This window comes from Spodoptera frugiperda, chromosome 23, assembly GCF_023101765.2.
Source record: "Spodoptera frugiperda isolate SF20-4 chromosome 23, AGI-APGP_CSIRO_Sfru_2.0, whole genome shotgun sequence".
Lineage (NCBI taxonomy): Eukaryota > Metazoa > Arthropoda > Insecta > Lepidoptera > Noctuidae > Spodoptera > Spodoptera frugiperda.
The window spans coordinates 8850166-8863517 of record NC_064234.1 but is presented as its reverse complement, the minus strand read 5'-3'; the positions used below and the strand labels follow the sequence as shown (position 1 = coordinate 8863517).

General features: G+C 35.6%; 1 protein-coding gene and 1 long non-coding RNA gene across 4 annotated transcripts in view; both read left to right on the top strand.

Annotated features, from left to right (window-relative positions):
- The window catches only part of LOC126912151 (uncharacterized), an 86490-nt gene that overhangs the window by 4109 nt on the left and 69029 nt on the right, over window positions 1–13352 (top strand). The window lies entirely within an intron of this gene.
- The window catches only part of LOC118267246 (BMP-binding endothelial regulator protein), a 53758-nt gene that overhangs the window by 10482 nt on the left and 29924 nt on the right, over window positions 1–13352 (top strand). Inside the window, exon 1 of one of the 3 annotated variants that reach the window (XM_050702819.1) lies at window positions 13140–13279. The exons of 1 other annotated variant lie outside the window; for it this stretch is intronic. In XM_050702819.1, coding sequence (XP_050558776.1) covers window positions 13262–13279 — 18 coding nt within the window. In that variant the 5' untranslated portion in view covers window positions 13140–13261. Of the gene's footprint in view, window positions 1–13139; window positions 13280–13352 lie in introns of those variants that run through there. One more of the 3 variants, XM_050702818.1, reaches the window with a different exon arrangement.

Genomic DNA, 13352 nt, shown 5'->3' with positions numbered 1-13352 from the left:
TTTTTTTCAAACAGTATGTAGCTATGTACATAGACATACATATATCGATTGGTTTATTGATTTAATAAATACCAACAGTTTTATAGTTAAGTTTTATGAAATTTGCAGTTATTTGTACGGAATCTAGAGTTTATATTGGGTTGCCATCGACATATTCACATGTTACACCATGAGATTCATAACAAAACTAATTAAAACATACGTTACGTATTCCAGGATTTTCTGTTTCGTAGTGAATTCATGATTTTAGAACATTGAATTGAACAGGTTTTTTTAGCTTTACTGACCGACAGACTGACGGATAACTAAGTTTGACGTTTCAAAAGTGCCTAATTAGGTAAGGGTTAATCGAAATGAATACTTTGATTTTGACTTTCAGTTTGATTTTAATAAGCTCGTTATTATACGTAACTCGTACCAAGCTTACTAGACGATGCATGTTATATTTGCATGCTACTATTTCCTTCAGAGAACAAAATATTATTCAGTACCTTCGAGGAACATTATCAGTCACATATTACCTAAATACCTACATAAACACTAGGTCCAAATGAATGAAGTATGATCTAATTCGAGCAGGCTGTAGGCAGATCGCCGTGTGCACTACCTGTTCAACTTTCCTTAGTCGGTACACCGACTATGACAACTTGCATTGTTTTATTACAGAGCGAAGATACGGCGCAACTAATTAGGACATTAGTGATGTCATTGGGGATATAATAAAGTTTAGATCCTACCAAACTTTGTGTTTTGGTAATCGTTTCGGTTTTATTTTTATTTGTTTCATTTGGGGTTTGTTGTTTATAAATTTTAAGTGCTCCGTCTCAATTTTGAGGATAAATGTGTATTTAGTAAATGTATTAAAATGATTTTAAGGAGGTTCTTTAATTTGTTTGAAGGTAAAAGATTAGATTATGTTTTTAACGTATAATTTGTTTCGTTGTTTTATTTATTTTTGAGGTATCTGATACACTTAATTACACATTCGAATTAATAGATATATTTTATTAATGTGTAAAAGATGAAGAGAACTATTAGAGCTTTTCTTCATTAATAATATGCGAGGAAACCGTGATTTTTAGTTAATTTTGATATGTAAAGGGTTCAACAAAACGAAATAGCTGTATAACAATAGATTTCAAAACTATTTTAATAAAATATAATACTTAAATTAAATCAAATTAAAATACCTCAGTAGTTTTATTAGTTGATTCCTACTGCTTACCACATTCTTCTCAGTAATTTATGGTAAAATAGTCTCAGTAGAAAAAAACTTTAATGGAAGGGCATTGTCTTGTTCACAAAGACTTGGATTTCCCGACTTATTTATGATACAACATTTCGATCATAAAAAACATGGACCATTGTCTTTTTATAATATAAACAACACTTCATCATATCTATCAAAAAATGTTAAAATGTGAGGACATTTTTAGAACTTGTTGCTTAGAGGATGTACCAAAATTTCCATATTACATAATGATTTTAGGCTTTTTTAAAGGCTCCGGCTTTTCAGCCTATCCTCAAAGCATGTTAAAATTTGTTTTCTTTCAGTTTAATAGACTAACTTTTGATCTCAAAATTCTTAATATCGATTGTAGTTATCAACTTTTATTGTTTGATAACAAAAGAAGGACTTGCTATTTTTTTCAAAAGATTCAAAATGTAATTGGAGAACAGAAAAAAGGGTGTTATTTTAGCCCTACTTTATAATTGAGTTCTACTATAATGTTAATTAGTTAAAGACGTTTGATGATGAACATAGGGTATTTATTGCCTTAACCACCAAACGACATTTCAGCACATAGCATGCCATGCTTAACTTCTACGATACAAAAACCATATACAGTGAAACTTGGTTAAGTGGGACCTGGATAAGTGAGAAACCTCCACAAATGGAACTCGTACTGAGGTCCCTACCCATTGGCACTGAATTACCTTTATTAGTGGGACAAACAACCCTCTATATCTGGGATTCGTTCTTTCGATTTATCATCTTAGTTACCTCTATAACTGAGACAGCAAGTGAATTTTAATGCATAAACCTCAGTAACTGAGACAACATCGTTTTATTTGTTGATTTACTTATTCTTATTCATTTATAATGTGCACATAACACATTGTTTTATTTAAGAATCACACCTCTTTATGTAAAATAACCCGTATGTTCACCTCCATTAATAGAACCCTCTGTAAATGAGACAAATGTTTATTTATACCTGGTTATCTGAGACACTGGGTTAGTGGAATACCTCTATAAGTGATACCAATTTGAAGGTCCCTTGGCTGTCTCACTTAACGAGGTTTCACTGTACACTATCTCAAAATCATTCCCTCGACCAACGGATAGATCAGTCAACTCCCAGTCACTAACATATAGGTTTTGCTAACAATAGTGCTATGTTTAATTAATACAAAGTGTAGCAAAGATAACCTTTTAAACTGGAAGATAACGCAAGCATTTCACTGGACGTTTCTCACGAATCTTCGCTAATTAATCTTGCCTTGTACTTTGTATTAGAGTTAGAATACTTCATGTTTGTGTCTAATTTTAATCGGTGTTTGGTAATGGAACCGTATTGGACTGTCTTCTATAACTTGGTATAAATTAATTTGCATATATTGACTTTGTATGTAACTATTTTGATTTTATTTCATGAAATCTAATGTTCAACTGTCAAACCTATATAATAGACTTGTAATCAATATTTTCGTGACGTCATGAAACATATTTTCCACAGTATTCTTTTTTTTTCTTAAACGTGAAAGTAGACGCATTTTACAAATCGTTGGTCAGTTCGAAATGATCATTAGGTGCATTACGAGTAAATTTTGAATTGAACCAATACAATATACTCTTAATGCCTAGTAAATAATACCTTCAAATATTGGGAGGTCATTGACATTAGTTTAGGGACTACAACAGCTACGCCGTAGCCACGTGTAGACATTATGCAAATTTGCATTTAAAATGAAATAATCGCGTAATGGTGACTTGCTTCACATTATCGGTTTACCTATGTATGTAGTATTAAGTCCAAATATTTATTTTATCCAACAGTTCCTAAGATTTGTAACTGTGTTGTAATTATTTGAGTGAAATGGCAAAGTAACGAGTGAGTAGAGCCGAATTCATCAAGAAATTACCTATTTGTTAATGATACCTTATTTTGTTTACTTATTTTAGGTACAAAGATTATGATGATGCTTAAACTCAATCATACTTATTACCAAATAAATGAATTGTTTTAATATAATTAGACTTTTTAAAGGTAACATTTTAACTGGATAATGATTTTTTATTGATAGACATATAAAAAATATTTTGTCTTCATATAGTTCTTTTTCGGCAGACCAGTCATTACTTGAAACCATTTTAATTAGTCACATAAGTAAGTACATGTCTGCATATCTATATACTCTTAATCCCGGGCGTTTCCGCGATATCCAAGCATCCAATATCTGTGTAAACCCGGATGTTATTGTAATTATAAGTACTTGTAATATAGTATAATGAATACAAACTAATTGATTCCGACCACCTACTTAGTTCATTAGCTACTAACTTATGTTACAAAGTATATAGTGACAATTGCTGTGTTAATATTAGGTGAAATAACTAAGCAAGCCCGTATACCGATACTATAACTTTATTGGAACACATTACTAGTTACTATTAATAGGCACATTCTAATTGTTGTTTAATTTTAACATCTGTAGTAAATACAGTGCCCTTAAATCAATTAACTGATTGATTGCAGTTGATTAAAAGTTGGAATATCTCAGTAAACGTATTCACTCTTATACAACACTTTTTTTGAGGGGGAAAATCATCTAATGCTTTTTCCCGCCTTGGGCGAGGCAAGTGGGAGTGTCAGATCCGAACTGACTAAAAATTACTCCGTTCCTACTCATGCTTTTCGAGCCGGAGCCCCGGTGAACCGTCAGGCAGTCTGCGCCGGAACATTATACGCTACAATAGCATATACTAATAGTACTTTATAGACATGGGTAATACACATTAACGATAATCCTTAAAGAGAAGGTGATTATGTTATGTCATGCTACTTAAAACCAAACACTTCGCAATTAAGTATTCTTTCATCAGAACCGATAGCAACTTAATGAATGTTCATATAATGTAAACAAAGAGATTACTTGCCTATACTGATGAAATTGTATTGCAATCGAATGAACAATCAAACTCTTATCGATAAGAGCGTCATCGAGTAACTCAATCCGTTGTGACGTCACTATGATCATAATCGGTAAATATTTGAAGAATTCAGTTTATCGTGTTGTTATACAGACAGAATCGATGAAGTGATACGATTGTTTTCTGTTAATATCATTGTTGATAATCGATTTATCGTTTTCTATTCGTTACTTGTGTCTATTAGGGTTAACTCTGTAATAACTTAACAGGGAAACAGGTGCTATAGAGATTTGCATGTCCATGTCGTTTTAACTGCTGAATTAAGGGCTTCTCTTACGTAAGAGAGCTAGTTCTTGGCAGACGAGTTGTCGTTTTATAGATTCAGGTGTGGAAAGCTGTCATGTGGTTTATCCCTGAATTTCAGTAAATTCTATAAATAAGTCAATGATATACAAATGCTGGGACAAAAGGACAAAGTACCGTGTAAAAAAGTTAGATAAAGCAAGATTGATGTAAAAGAAAACTGCACGTGCAAAATGGAGTAGTATCTGACCACTCTGATTACGAGAATGCAAGAAGGATGTACGGTTGAGTAACATTTTTTCAGCGAACTGTATTTATTCTTCTGATCGTGCAAAATATAAGTTTATTAGGAAATAGCCCGTAATCATAATAAACTTACGGTTCTAATTCAAAGAAACAAAGATACAGTGATTGCTAAAGTAAACTTTTGTTCATCGGAAACTAGTTTTATCCGGTTGAAATTAAAGAAAAACTGTTCAGACGAGAAATCTGTATTAAGTCATCCTAGCATTTTCTATTATTGTTCGACCTATATTACGTATGATATAGTGTCATGGATAAAACTGGTAGTGATTTTTGTTAAACATTTATGTTTATAATTTAGCAAGACTTTATGTTTATACTTATAAAAGAAGTTATTTCCTAAATGTTAAAAATAATATTGAACTTTTAGATACTTACCTAAACAGCGAAAAATCTTACTCCAGTGTTATTTTTGTACTACAATTATACCTATTTGATCGTTTAACTCTAATAGTTGGACGTTGAACGTGAATACCTTTTTTTATTATTTATCTTGTATCGTCACGGTTTTTCAATATGATAACTCGTACGTGTTGGGACTTGTGCTGACGTGAAAGACGTAGGTACTGACTTGTCTGTAGTTTGTAGTTACCAAGTGGATTATCTTGATAACAAAACAGCGCCTTTTGTCCTACGAAAGGAAAGGTGACTTGCACGCCCTCTTTTCTTAATAGCACCTTTGTAATAGTTTATTGTCCAATATACTATCAGTCCTTATATTAGAATCCATGCAGATTATTGAGCCTTGAACGGTGGTATGCACGCAAATCCACGCGAGACATAATGTGTTTTCTATTGTGTCTTATATACCGGCTAATGGGTAATCGTAATTTTACGTGAGGTTTATGAGAGCTGCGGACTACCTAGCGCGTTTACCGGGGCTCCGGCTCGAAAAGCAGGAGTAGGAACGGGGTGGTGTTTAGTCAGTAAGAGCAGCCTCTCGCGTCGCCCAAGGTGGGAGAGGTCATTGGATGATTTTCCCTCCTCAAAAAAAGTGGTGAATTAAAATTCTCGCTCAAAAGGCAGCTATTACTAGATATCTCGATATTCCAATAAAATAAGTGTCTTTATGCAAAAAATAAGACGTAATGGTAGATAGACACTGCTTAAAAGTGTCAGTTATCATAGTTATCACACATAGTAAAGTTTTTAATGTAAAATTAGGAATGGTCTTCATTCATTTTATTTTAATTACAACTTGAATGAATAGTCGGCGACCTCCGTTATCAGGAGTCAGAGAGGCGAGTGCTGGGCTCAATCCGAGTTTATTAGTTGTGCAACAGTACGACGATAATAACAAATGGAATATTTCATTGAACAAAATTTTTTATCTACGCTTTAAGTAAGGCTTAAGGTTTGTAGCCCTGTTTCCAAAAATATGAGGAAATGCGGATTATGATACTTTGTGTTTGTTATTGTTTATACGTTTAAGAAATGCAGAACAGTATTGTTTTTATATTATATGCGTTAGAGAATAGTAAATAGAATATCGTATTGGTACAAAATGAATGTCATACGCAATTCAACATTAGTAGCCTGTGACAGTATACTGCTGGACTATGGCTTTACCATAATCTTCACTCCATAGTGGATCACATTGCACTTATTGTATAGTCAATGTTATTTAGGCAGGCGTAAAAGGGTTCACATGTTTTCTAAGGAGTTTTTGTCTCTGAAGTCTCGATCACTAGTTTCAGTAATCTCTAGTCTCATTCTAGAGAGTTTCTTTATATTAATGTTACAGCACTAGTATAAACATTTTGTGGGAAATAGGAATAAACTGAAGCTCTCGTTAAAAGACATGATTCGTGTAACTGTTTAATTTCTAACAATGACTTGTAGTATTTGGAATTTCCGCTTGTACAAGGAAATTAGGAAGCACGAAATCATGACTTATTAACCGTGGTCCGTGTTATTTACCATGTAAGTACCTAATTTATTTGGTATTCCCCTAACTTGAATTCGTGGTAGGGAAAAGTAATATAACATCCTGTTTTTTGTGTAAAGTCTATTTTTCCTTGTAGTGCGAAATAATTTGAACATTATTATGATTCCTATTAGGTTCATGATACAATTCAGTACCCTTAGTATAAGTTTGTTTAAAGTAATCGAAACGAGAGTGCGTCGGCGCTCTGATTGGTCGGCTCGAATAAACCAACCAATCAGAGCGCCGAACGCACTCACGTTTCCATTACTTTAAACGTAAAGCAAACTCGTACTGAGGGTACAGACAGAAGATCGTCATTTATTTTTAATGGTTAGACAGCTTTTTAATACCAAAACTGTCACTACAATGAATAAACTATCGTTAAATCTTTCTAAATCCAATCTTAAAGCAATGGTACAAACTACATTACCTAGTCTCATTGTACCTAGTACTTATGTATGTGTGCGTTACACTTATTTGACTACCAACACAAAATCAGTCCCTACTTATCTCGTAATCTTTTAATCTCAATGTGCTATTAAAACAGATTCACTGATACAACTTAGTCTGGTAGCACGTGGCTTACTTTTTTACTGAGTTAAACAATTAGATAAAATTTTAACATGTAAATCTTTTTGCTAAAGGAATTTGAACTCTATATACTACAACATAGTGCTACATCGAACGGATGAGTACCTATAAAAGTACTTATTAGTATAGGGTTGCTAAATCCGGAATCCGGAATCGTCAGAAAAGGATTTTGTAATAAATTCTTCAGCTTATAGTCATGCAATCATGTAATCGATAAGGAGAAAAATAGCTTCTATGTAATAAAAGTCATCGAGGAATATTTATTATATCATATCATATCAATTAATTTGTTATCTCTGTACTAAGAATTCAAATGAAATTACAGGAAAATGTTATAAATGTTATTGAGGCTAGGTTTTACAGGGAATTAGTGGGGGAAGCCCTGTCGATGCGTATGCGCAGCTCGGCGCGGCGGTGGTTGGCAGCCCTGGGTTCGGGTAGCTGGCGACAATCAGGCTGCGTGGGCCTATCAGGCGGCGCGAGGTCGCTCCGCTCACCCCGCTATCGACGAACGCCTCATTAACTCTATTAATAATTCAACTCGTATCTCAACCCTATTGTTCTGCCAGATTATTTTCCATTCGTTAACTATATGCGCATGCGCCTATACCAGCTAATTATCTGCTCGCGGTGACATTTTGTTGCTCTTCAAGATCAGTTTATAATAAACTTCATTGTAGTTCTTTATATGGATGCTCGGGTTCACGGCCGTTTGTTGTTTCGACGGCAAAATGTATTATTATTTTGTTACAACAGTTCATATCTATCTACATATAAGTTTTGTTTGATATACATTTTGTGTGTTAATATTAAACGATAATTTACAATATTTATTTTCAGTTGTCATGTAATTTATACTCTATGATCTACAAAGGGCAAAAATGTAATCTATTCTTGCGTAAGCTAATTTAGTTCGTATTGTCTGATGATTTAGGACTATTCTTCTTGTTATTAACGCATAGGTAATAGGTATATGTATAGGTACATGTGACTACGTGGATCTCAAGTGATAGGCAATAGGTAGGCGTGACAAGGTGAGAGGGCGTGGCGACTAAAGCAACCCTCCCCACCTGCCACACCCACTGTAATTTAAAACATAAAGGACCCCTGAATATACCGACATGTTCTTGATCAAAGAATAAGGGCAGATGTTACTAATATGCCTCCTATATTGAATGAGATTTTTTTTCTTTTTTACGAAAATTCTCTTAATGAAATTTTCTTAGGAAAGCATTTGCTTATTGTACCAGGTATAAGGTAAACCTACTCCATATTACATAGGACTCATAATATCCCTAACTGGTGAAAAAGTGGGTGTGACATTGAATATATTTAGTTCAAACTTTTTGGCTAACTCCTTTCGGGTAAAACGCTGTAATGTTATGTTATGATGTAATTTCACCAGTAATTTTATGAACAACACATACTGCTGGCAATCCCAAGGGAAGTATAATTCCATATCCTGCAACACTATGGACAATTACGAAATCGAAAAGCCTGATAATGCTTCACTAATCACAATTTACTCGTACAAATAAAAATTACATGTTTTATTTATTTTGTACTGATTAAAACTAATATAATTTATTAGGTATTTTACATAAATACATAGAATTTAAATTAGCAGCGTTATGTGTAATTAATTAAATGATAAAACTCAAAATAAAGCGCATGGATTGCGCAGATAAAACTATTTTATCTCATTAGTACATGCAGACTTGTACATAATAATGGTAACTATGTTTTGTATTTATATGCCGTTTTAATGCACTACTTAGTTTATTTAAAGTAACACCGTCGTACTCAGAGTCATTTAATGATTACTTAACCCAATCCTTAGCAATTGTTTTCGATACAAATTCGTTACTAAGGAAGGTTTAAGTAATCATTAAATGGCTTTGAGTACGGCGGTTAGAGTCTGTTTCACGATGTCTGATTCAGCTGCTGTAAGAGCCGCTTTACACGGACTCTTCGAGCAGTTACCAGGACCGCTCTTGCAGTTAGAGTCAACAGCTTGAAGCTGGCATTAATAACTGCTTGGGCAGTTAGCTTAACTGCTGCATGTGTGTAGGTACGTCGAAGTCTATAGTCCACTATGGAGTTGCAGCTTGAAGCAGTCGATCCTGACTGCTTTGTATCTTAGTCTCCGTGTATGCCTTCTCTTCACTGACAGATTATGTTTGGTAAATTTGTCAAAATATCAGTAGCAGAAACTTAATCACATACTATATCACAGGCCTTAAGCAATCAAGTTACATGTTGATGCATAAAGAAAGAAAAAGGCGGAAGAAAAGTTTAATGTTAAGGACAAAGAAGTGTGTGATTTGATGACGTCTGGTAGGAGCTTCAAGTTACTAGGATACACAATTTAAAAGTACGACAGTAACATAAATATTGTAATATGCAAAACAAAGTTTTAAAATAACATTAGAAATATTTCGTTAAATCAAGTTTAAAGCGGAGTTTCCGCGTAAAACCGGAGGTACACATTGTTTATCTTATTATGTATTTAAATGACCAACGAATACGTCATTTATTAATAAGTAACAAAGATAAAAATATCTCTTACTCAAATTGTTCGTTAATTTTTCCCATAGCTAAACCGAAGCGAAGTGAAAACCCGACATAAATCAATATCAACTTGACACTAATAAAATTGTTAACTTCTTCGTACCATTACTCATTGTCAACTAATCTCATAGTACTAATAGCTTTAATGGATTCTTAAATTCTTCTATTTTATTGTTTCGTTACCGCAAACAATGGTGCCTGTGATACTTGCCAATGGAATGCCGTACACTCAACACTAAACATGAGGTTTTATGTAAACTACAACAATGCGAGAAACTACTTAAGACCTGTTATACTTCCTGGTATAAAGCATTCGTACTAATTATCCTATTAACATGAAAATACTGTTAATATTATTTGTGTGGTCGCGAAAAAGCTACTGGGCGTCGCAAGGGACCAAACAACAAAAAGATTATTTATCTATTGGCAAAATAATGGCATGTTTAACCGCCGTATAGAGGAGGTATTAAAAACAAAACACGAAGTTTACGAGGTATTCGGATTCTATGCAAGTGAGGATAACTCGTTTGGGTTCATACCCCTTGTAAGCATCTACTTATACACAGCTAGGTAGGGATAATGCATAAGTTTCGTATTATCTTGGGTTCAATGGTACACGTATATATTATTATAGATAGTAGAATCTATCAGTTCCTTTGAATTCCAACAAGTAGTATATGCCATTGTGAAAAAAGAATGTATACCAATTGACGTCACTATAAACGAAGTGACGTCATAATTAATAACTGTATCCATTTTGAGCTCACTAACTAGATCCGATTCAATTGTGCACCCCAAAGCATCTGCCGTTTAATTGTCATTGTATCAGATTAATGTCGGCGGGATGATGACCTGCTAGTAATGTGGTCTCGAGCCGCGCTCTCGACACCAGCCACTGTTTGCAGAGGCCACTTAATGGACATGTTGTGTTTGGGCTGTTAACTCAATTAGCTGCCAGACGCTGCCTCGTCAATCAACGGTACTCATTGTTTTTACAACACAAGGAAATCTAACATTTGCTACCGAAACTACTATTCAATTTTATAATTCCAACCTTTGTACTCTACGGAGTATCCCTGTTCATTCACTTCAGTTTAACACTTTATTACATTAAAACAATGATATGCACAAGTTCTCAGGAAATACCCATTCGCACGTAGCTACGAAACGAATTTATCTTGGGTCTACAAACAAGAGGTAATTACGGATTCACCTCCAATATTTGCTGTAGATAAATCGCAGTACAGTGGCATAATGATAATCGCTGTACTAATGGTATAAATAGCTGGGTCCCTTGCACGGGTGCTGCGGGCTACCAGACGTTGACAATATTGTTTTAAATTAAGTTCGTTGGTGCACGTAGCCTGCTTACTCCGTTAGGATTTTAGGGTTTAAAAATAATGTCTGTAAGAGATAAGCGAGATTAGACGGCTCATTACAGCAAACATTCTATTTACATTGGATTTGGGTCTTTAGAAATACACACACCATGTAGTTATTTGATTCTGTTGTCTGTATTAAATTGTGTAATCGGTTCACATAATCGGTTGTTACCCCTATGTTTAGGCAGCTAGAGATAATAATTGTGGTATGGTCCAATAACCGACACACTGGCGCAGAGCAAAAGCTATAGAGATTATTGTAGAACCGCTACTATAACATGGGAGACTTTAACTTTCGCAGAGTGAGCGCACTGACTTTATTTTCTCGAACTTGTCAGTTCTTCTAAGGAAAATTGGTGTTAGTTTTGTAGGAACTGAAGTTTTAGTCGGAAGATTGAAATGAAGTTTGAAAATGTGTGAAAATTCGCAACAACATTTCAAAGTGTAGTCGCTCGGAAATCTAGAGCTTTCAGCAACGTAGTGCGTGTGTTTATGTTTGTCATACAACAAATTTCGCTGAGAAGTGCACCCTGGAGGTGTCGCCCTGCGATCATCGAACCTGCTAAGAAAAAACCTGATCTTGTTTCTCTCCGCTTGTACAGTTAGCTGCGGAGCATTAAGTAATCGGAGCCGAGAGCGACGAGATAATGTTGCGCACGCGTGAAATATATCCGAGCGTTTTTATTGCGACCGCGTTCCGCTCCCGGACTGGTATGCGCGTGTCTCTGCGCCGAAGAAATTCTGTCGACGAGTGGTTTGCCTCACGGCGACCTTGTCGCGCGCATGCAGCCTCCCCCCTCCCCCCCGCGGCCCGCGCCCCGGTCCCGCAGCGCCTGCGCTGGCCCGCGCGGCCGCCGGGCGCTCCTCCGTTGCTGCCTCCGTGAAAGTAGGTGACGGCACGACGCCCGCTGCGGTGGCACCCGTCTTCACACTCGCTTGCCACTTGCGGGCCCTACGCCCGATTTTAAAAGCGGCTTTCTAAATGTTCTCGTATGCTTGTACCTGTATGCGCTTAAGTATATGGTTCGTCTGCAGCTGTCACAGCAGGCGGTTGATAAAGTTACTTGGCTACACGATTGTCACGTATGATGGCGAACATTTCTCTTTAAGACCCTATCTTCATCTACCTATATTATTTCGCGTTTAAATGTAAGCCCAAACAAAATCGCGGGAAAGCCATATTGGAACCTATTAATCAGTTTTGAGATAGGCATATAATATTGCTAAATTACTCAAATAGCCTCGTCTAGATATAATATTAGAGGGGTTGAATGTGTTTACCTGATTATTAAGTGGGAGATTGAAGCTTGATTGCTTCTATTGAATACGTCGTCAGTGCTACGTTGCTACGATATCGAGATCACACGTTGTTAACGTCGCAGTCGGAGTTTTTACCTTAAAGGGGCACAATGTCGTGGAAAAATAACGTTTAATTAGTCATATTTATTCGTTAAAACATAGCTCATGAATTACACATGCAATTAACTGTAAATCCTGTGATTGTGGGCTGTTTAACATGGCTGTAGTGATGTCCAATTAAAATAATAATTTATTTATGTGATTTCATTTTTCTTTGTATAAATAGTATTAATTAATACATGAGACGAACTTATAATGATGAAGACCCATCCTTGTTTCGGATCGTTTCGATTTTCAATACTGATAACGATTTGTGGCAACACAATGACAAAGTAACTCACAAGATCAGCGGCGGCTGTTATAAATATTACATTTTATAATAAATCAGTTCCGACGAATCGTGTGGGACTTTCTTTTTGCAACAATTTATCAGTAAGCGTCTTGCACAATGTATTCGAGGAAGCATTCCATTGTGAATAATGTCCACGCAGAACTCAACGAATTCAATCAAATGCTTAGCACGGGCTTCCAGGATTGCTCGCGCGCTTGCCCACTCGGCACCTCTTCGGCGAACCTGTTGCCTCTCAGCCTTTCAGTCAGTTGCCTCCACATGTCTGGTGCGGTTGGTCGACCGTCTCTGTGAGGATTTACAACTCACCACTCCGAGCAATGTCAACAGATTTGAAAGTTAGTACCTCTACCATAACATATAATATCAACGCGACTAGTAAACGTTTTCTACTAAAATTCTCAGCCACCA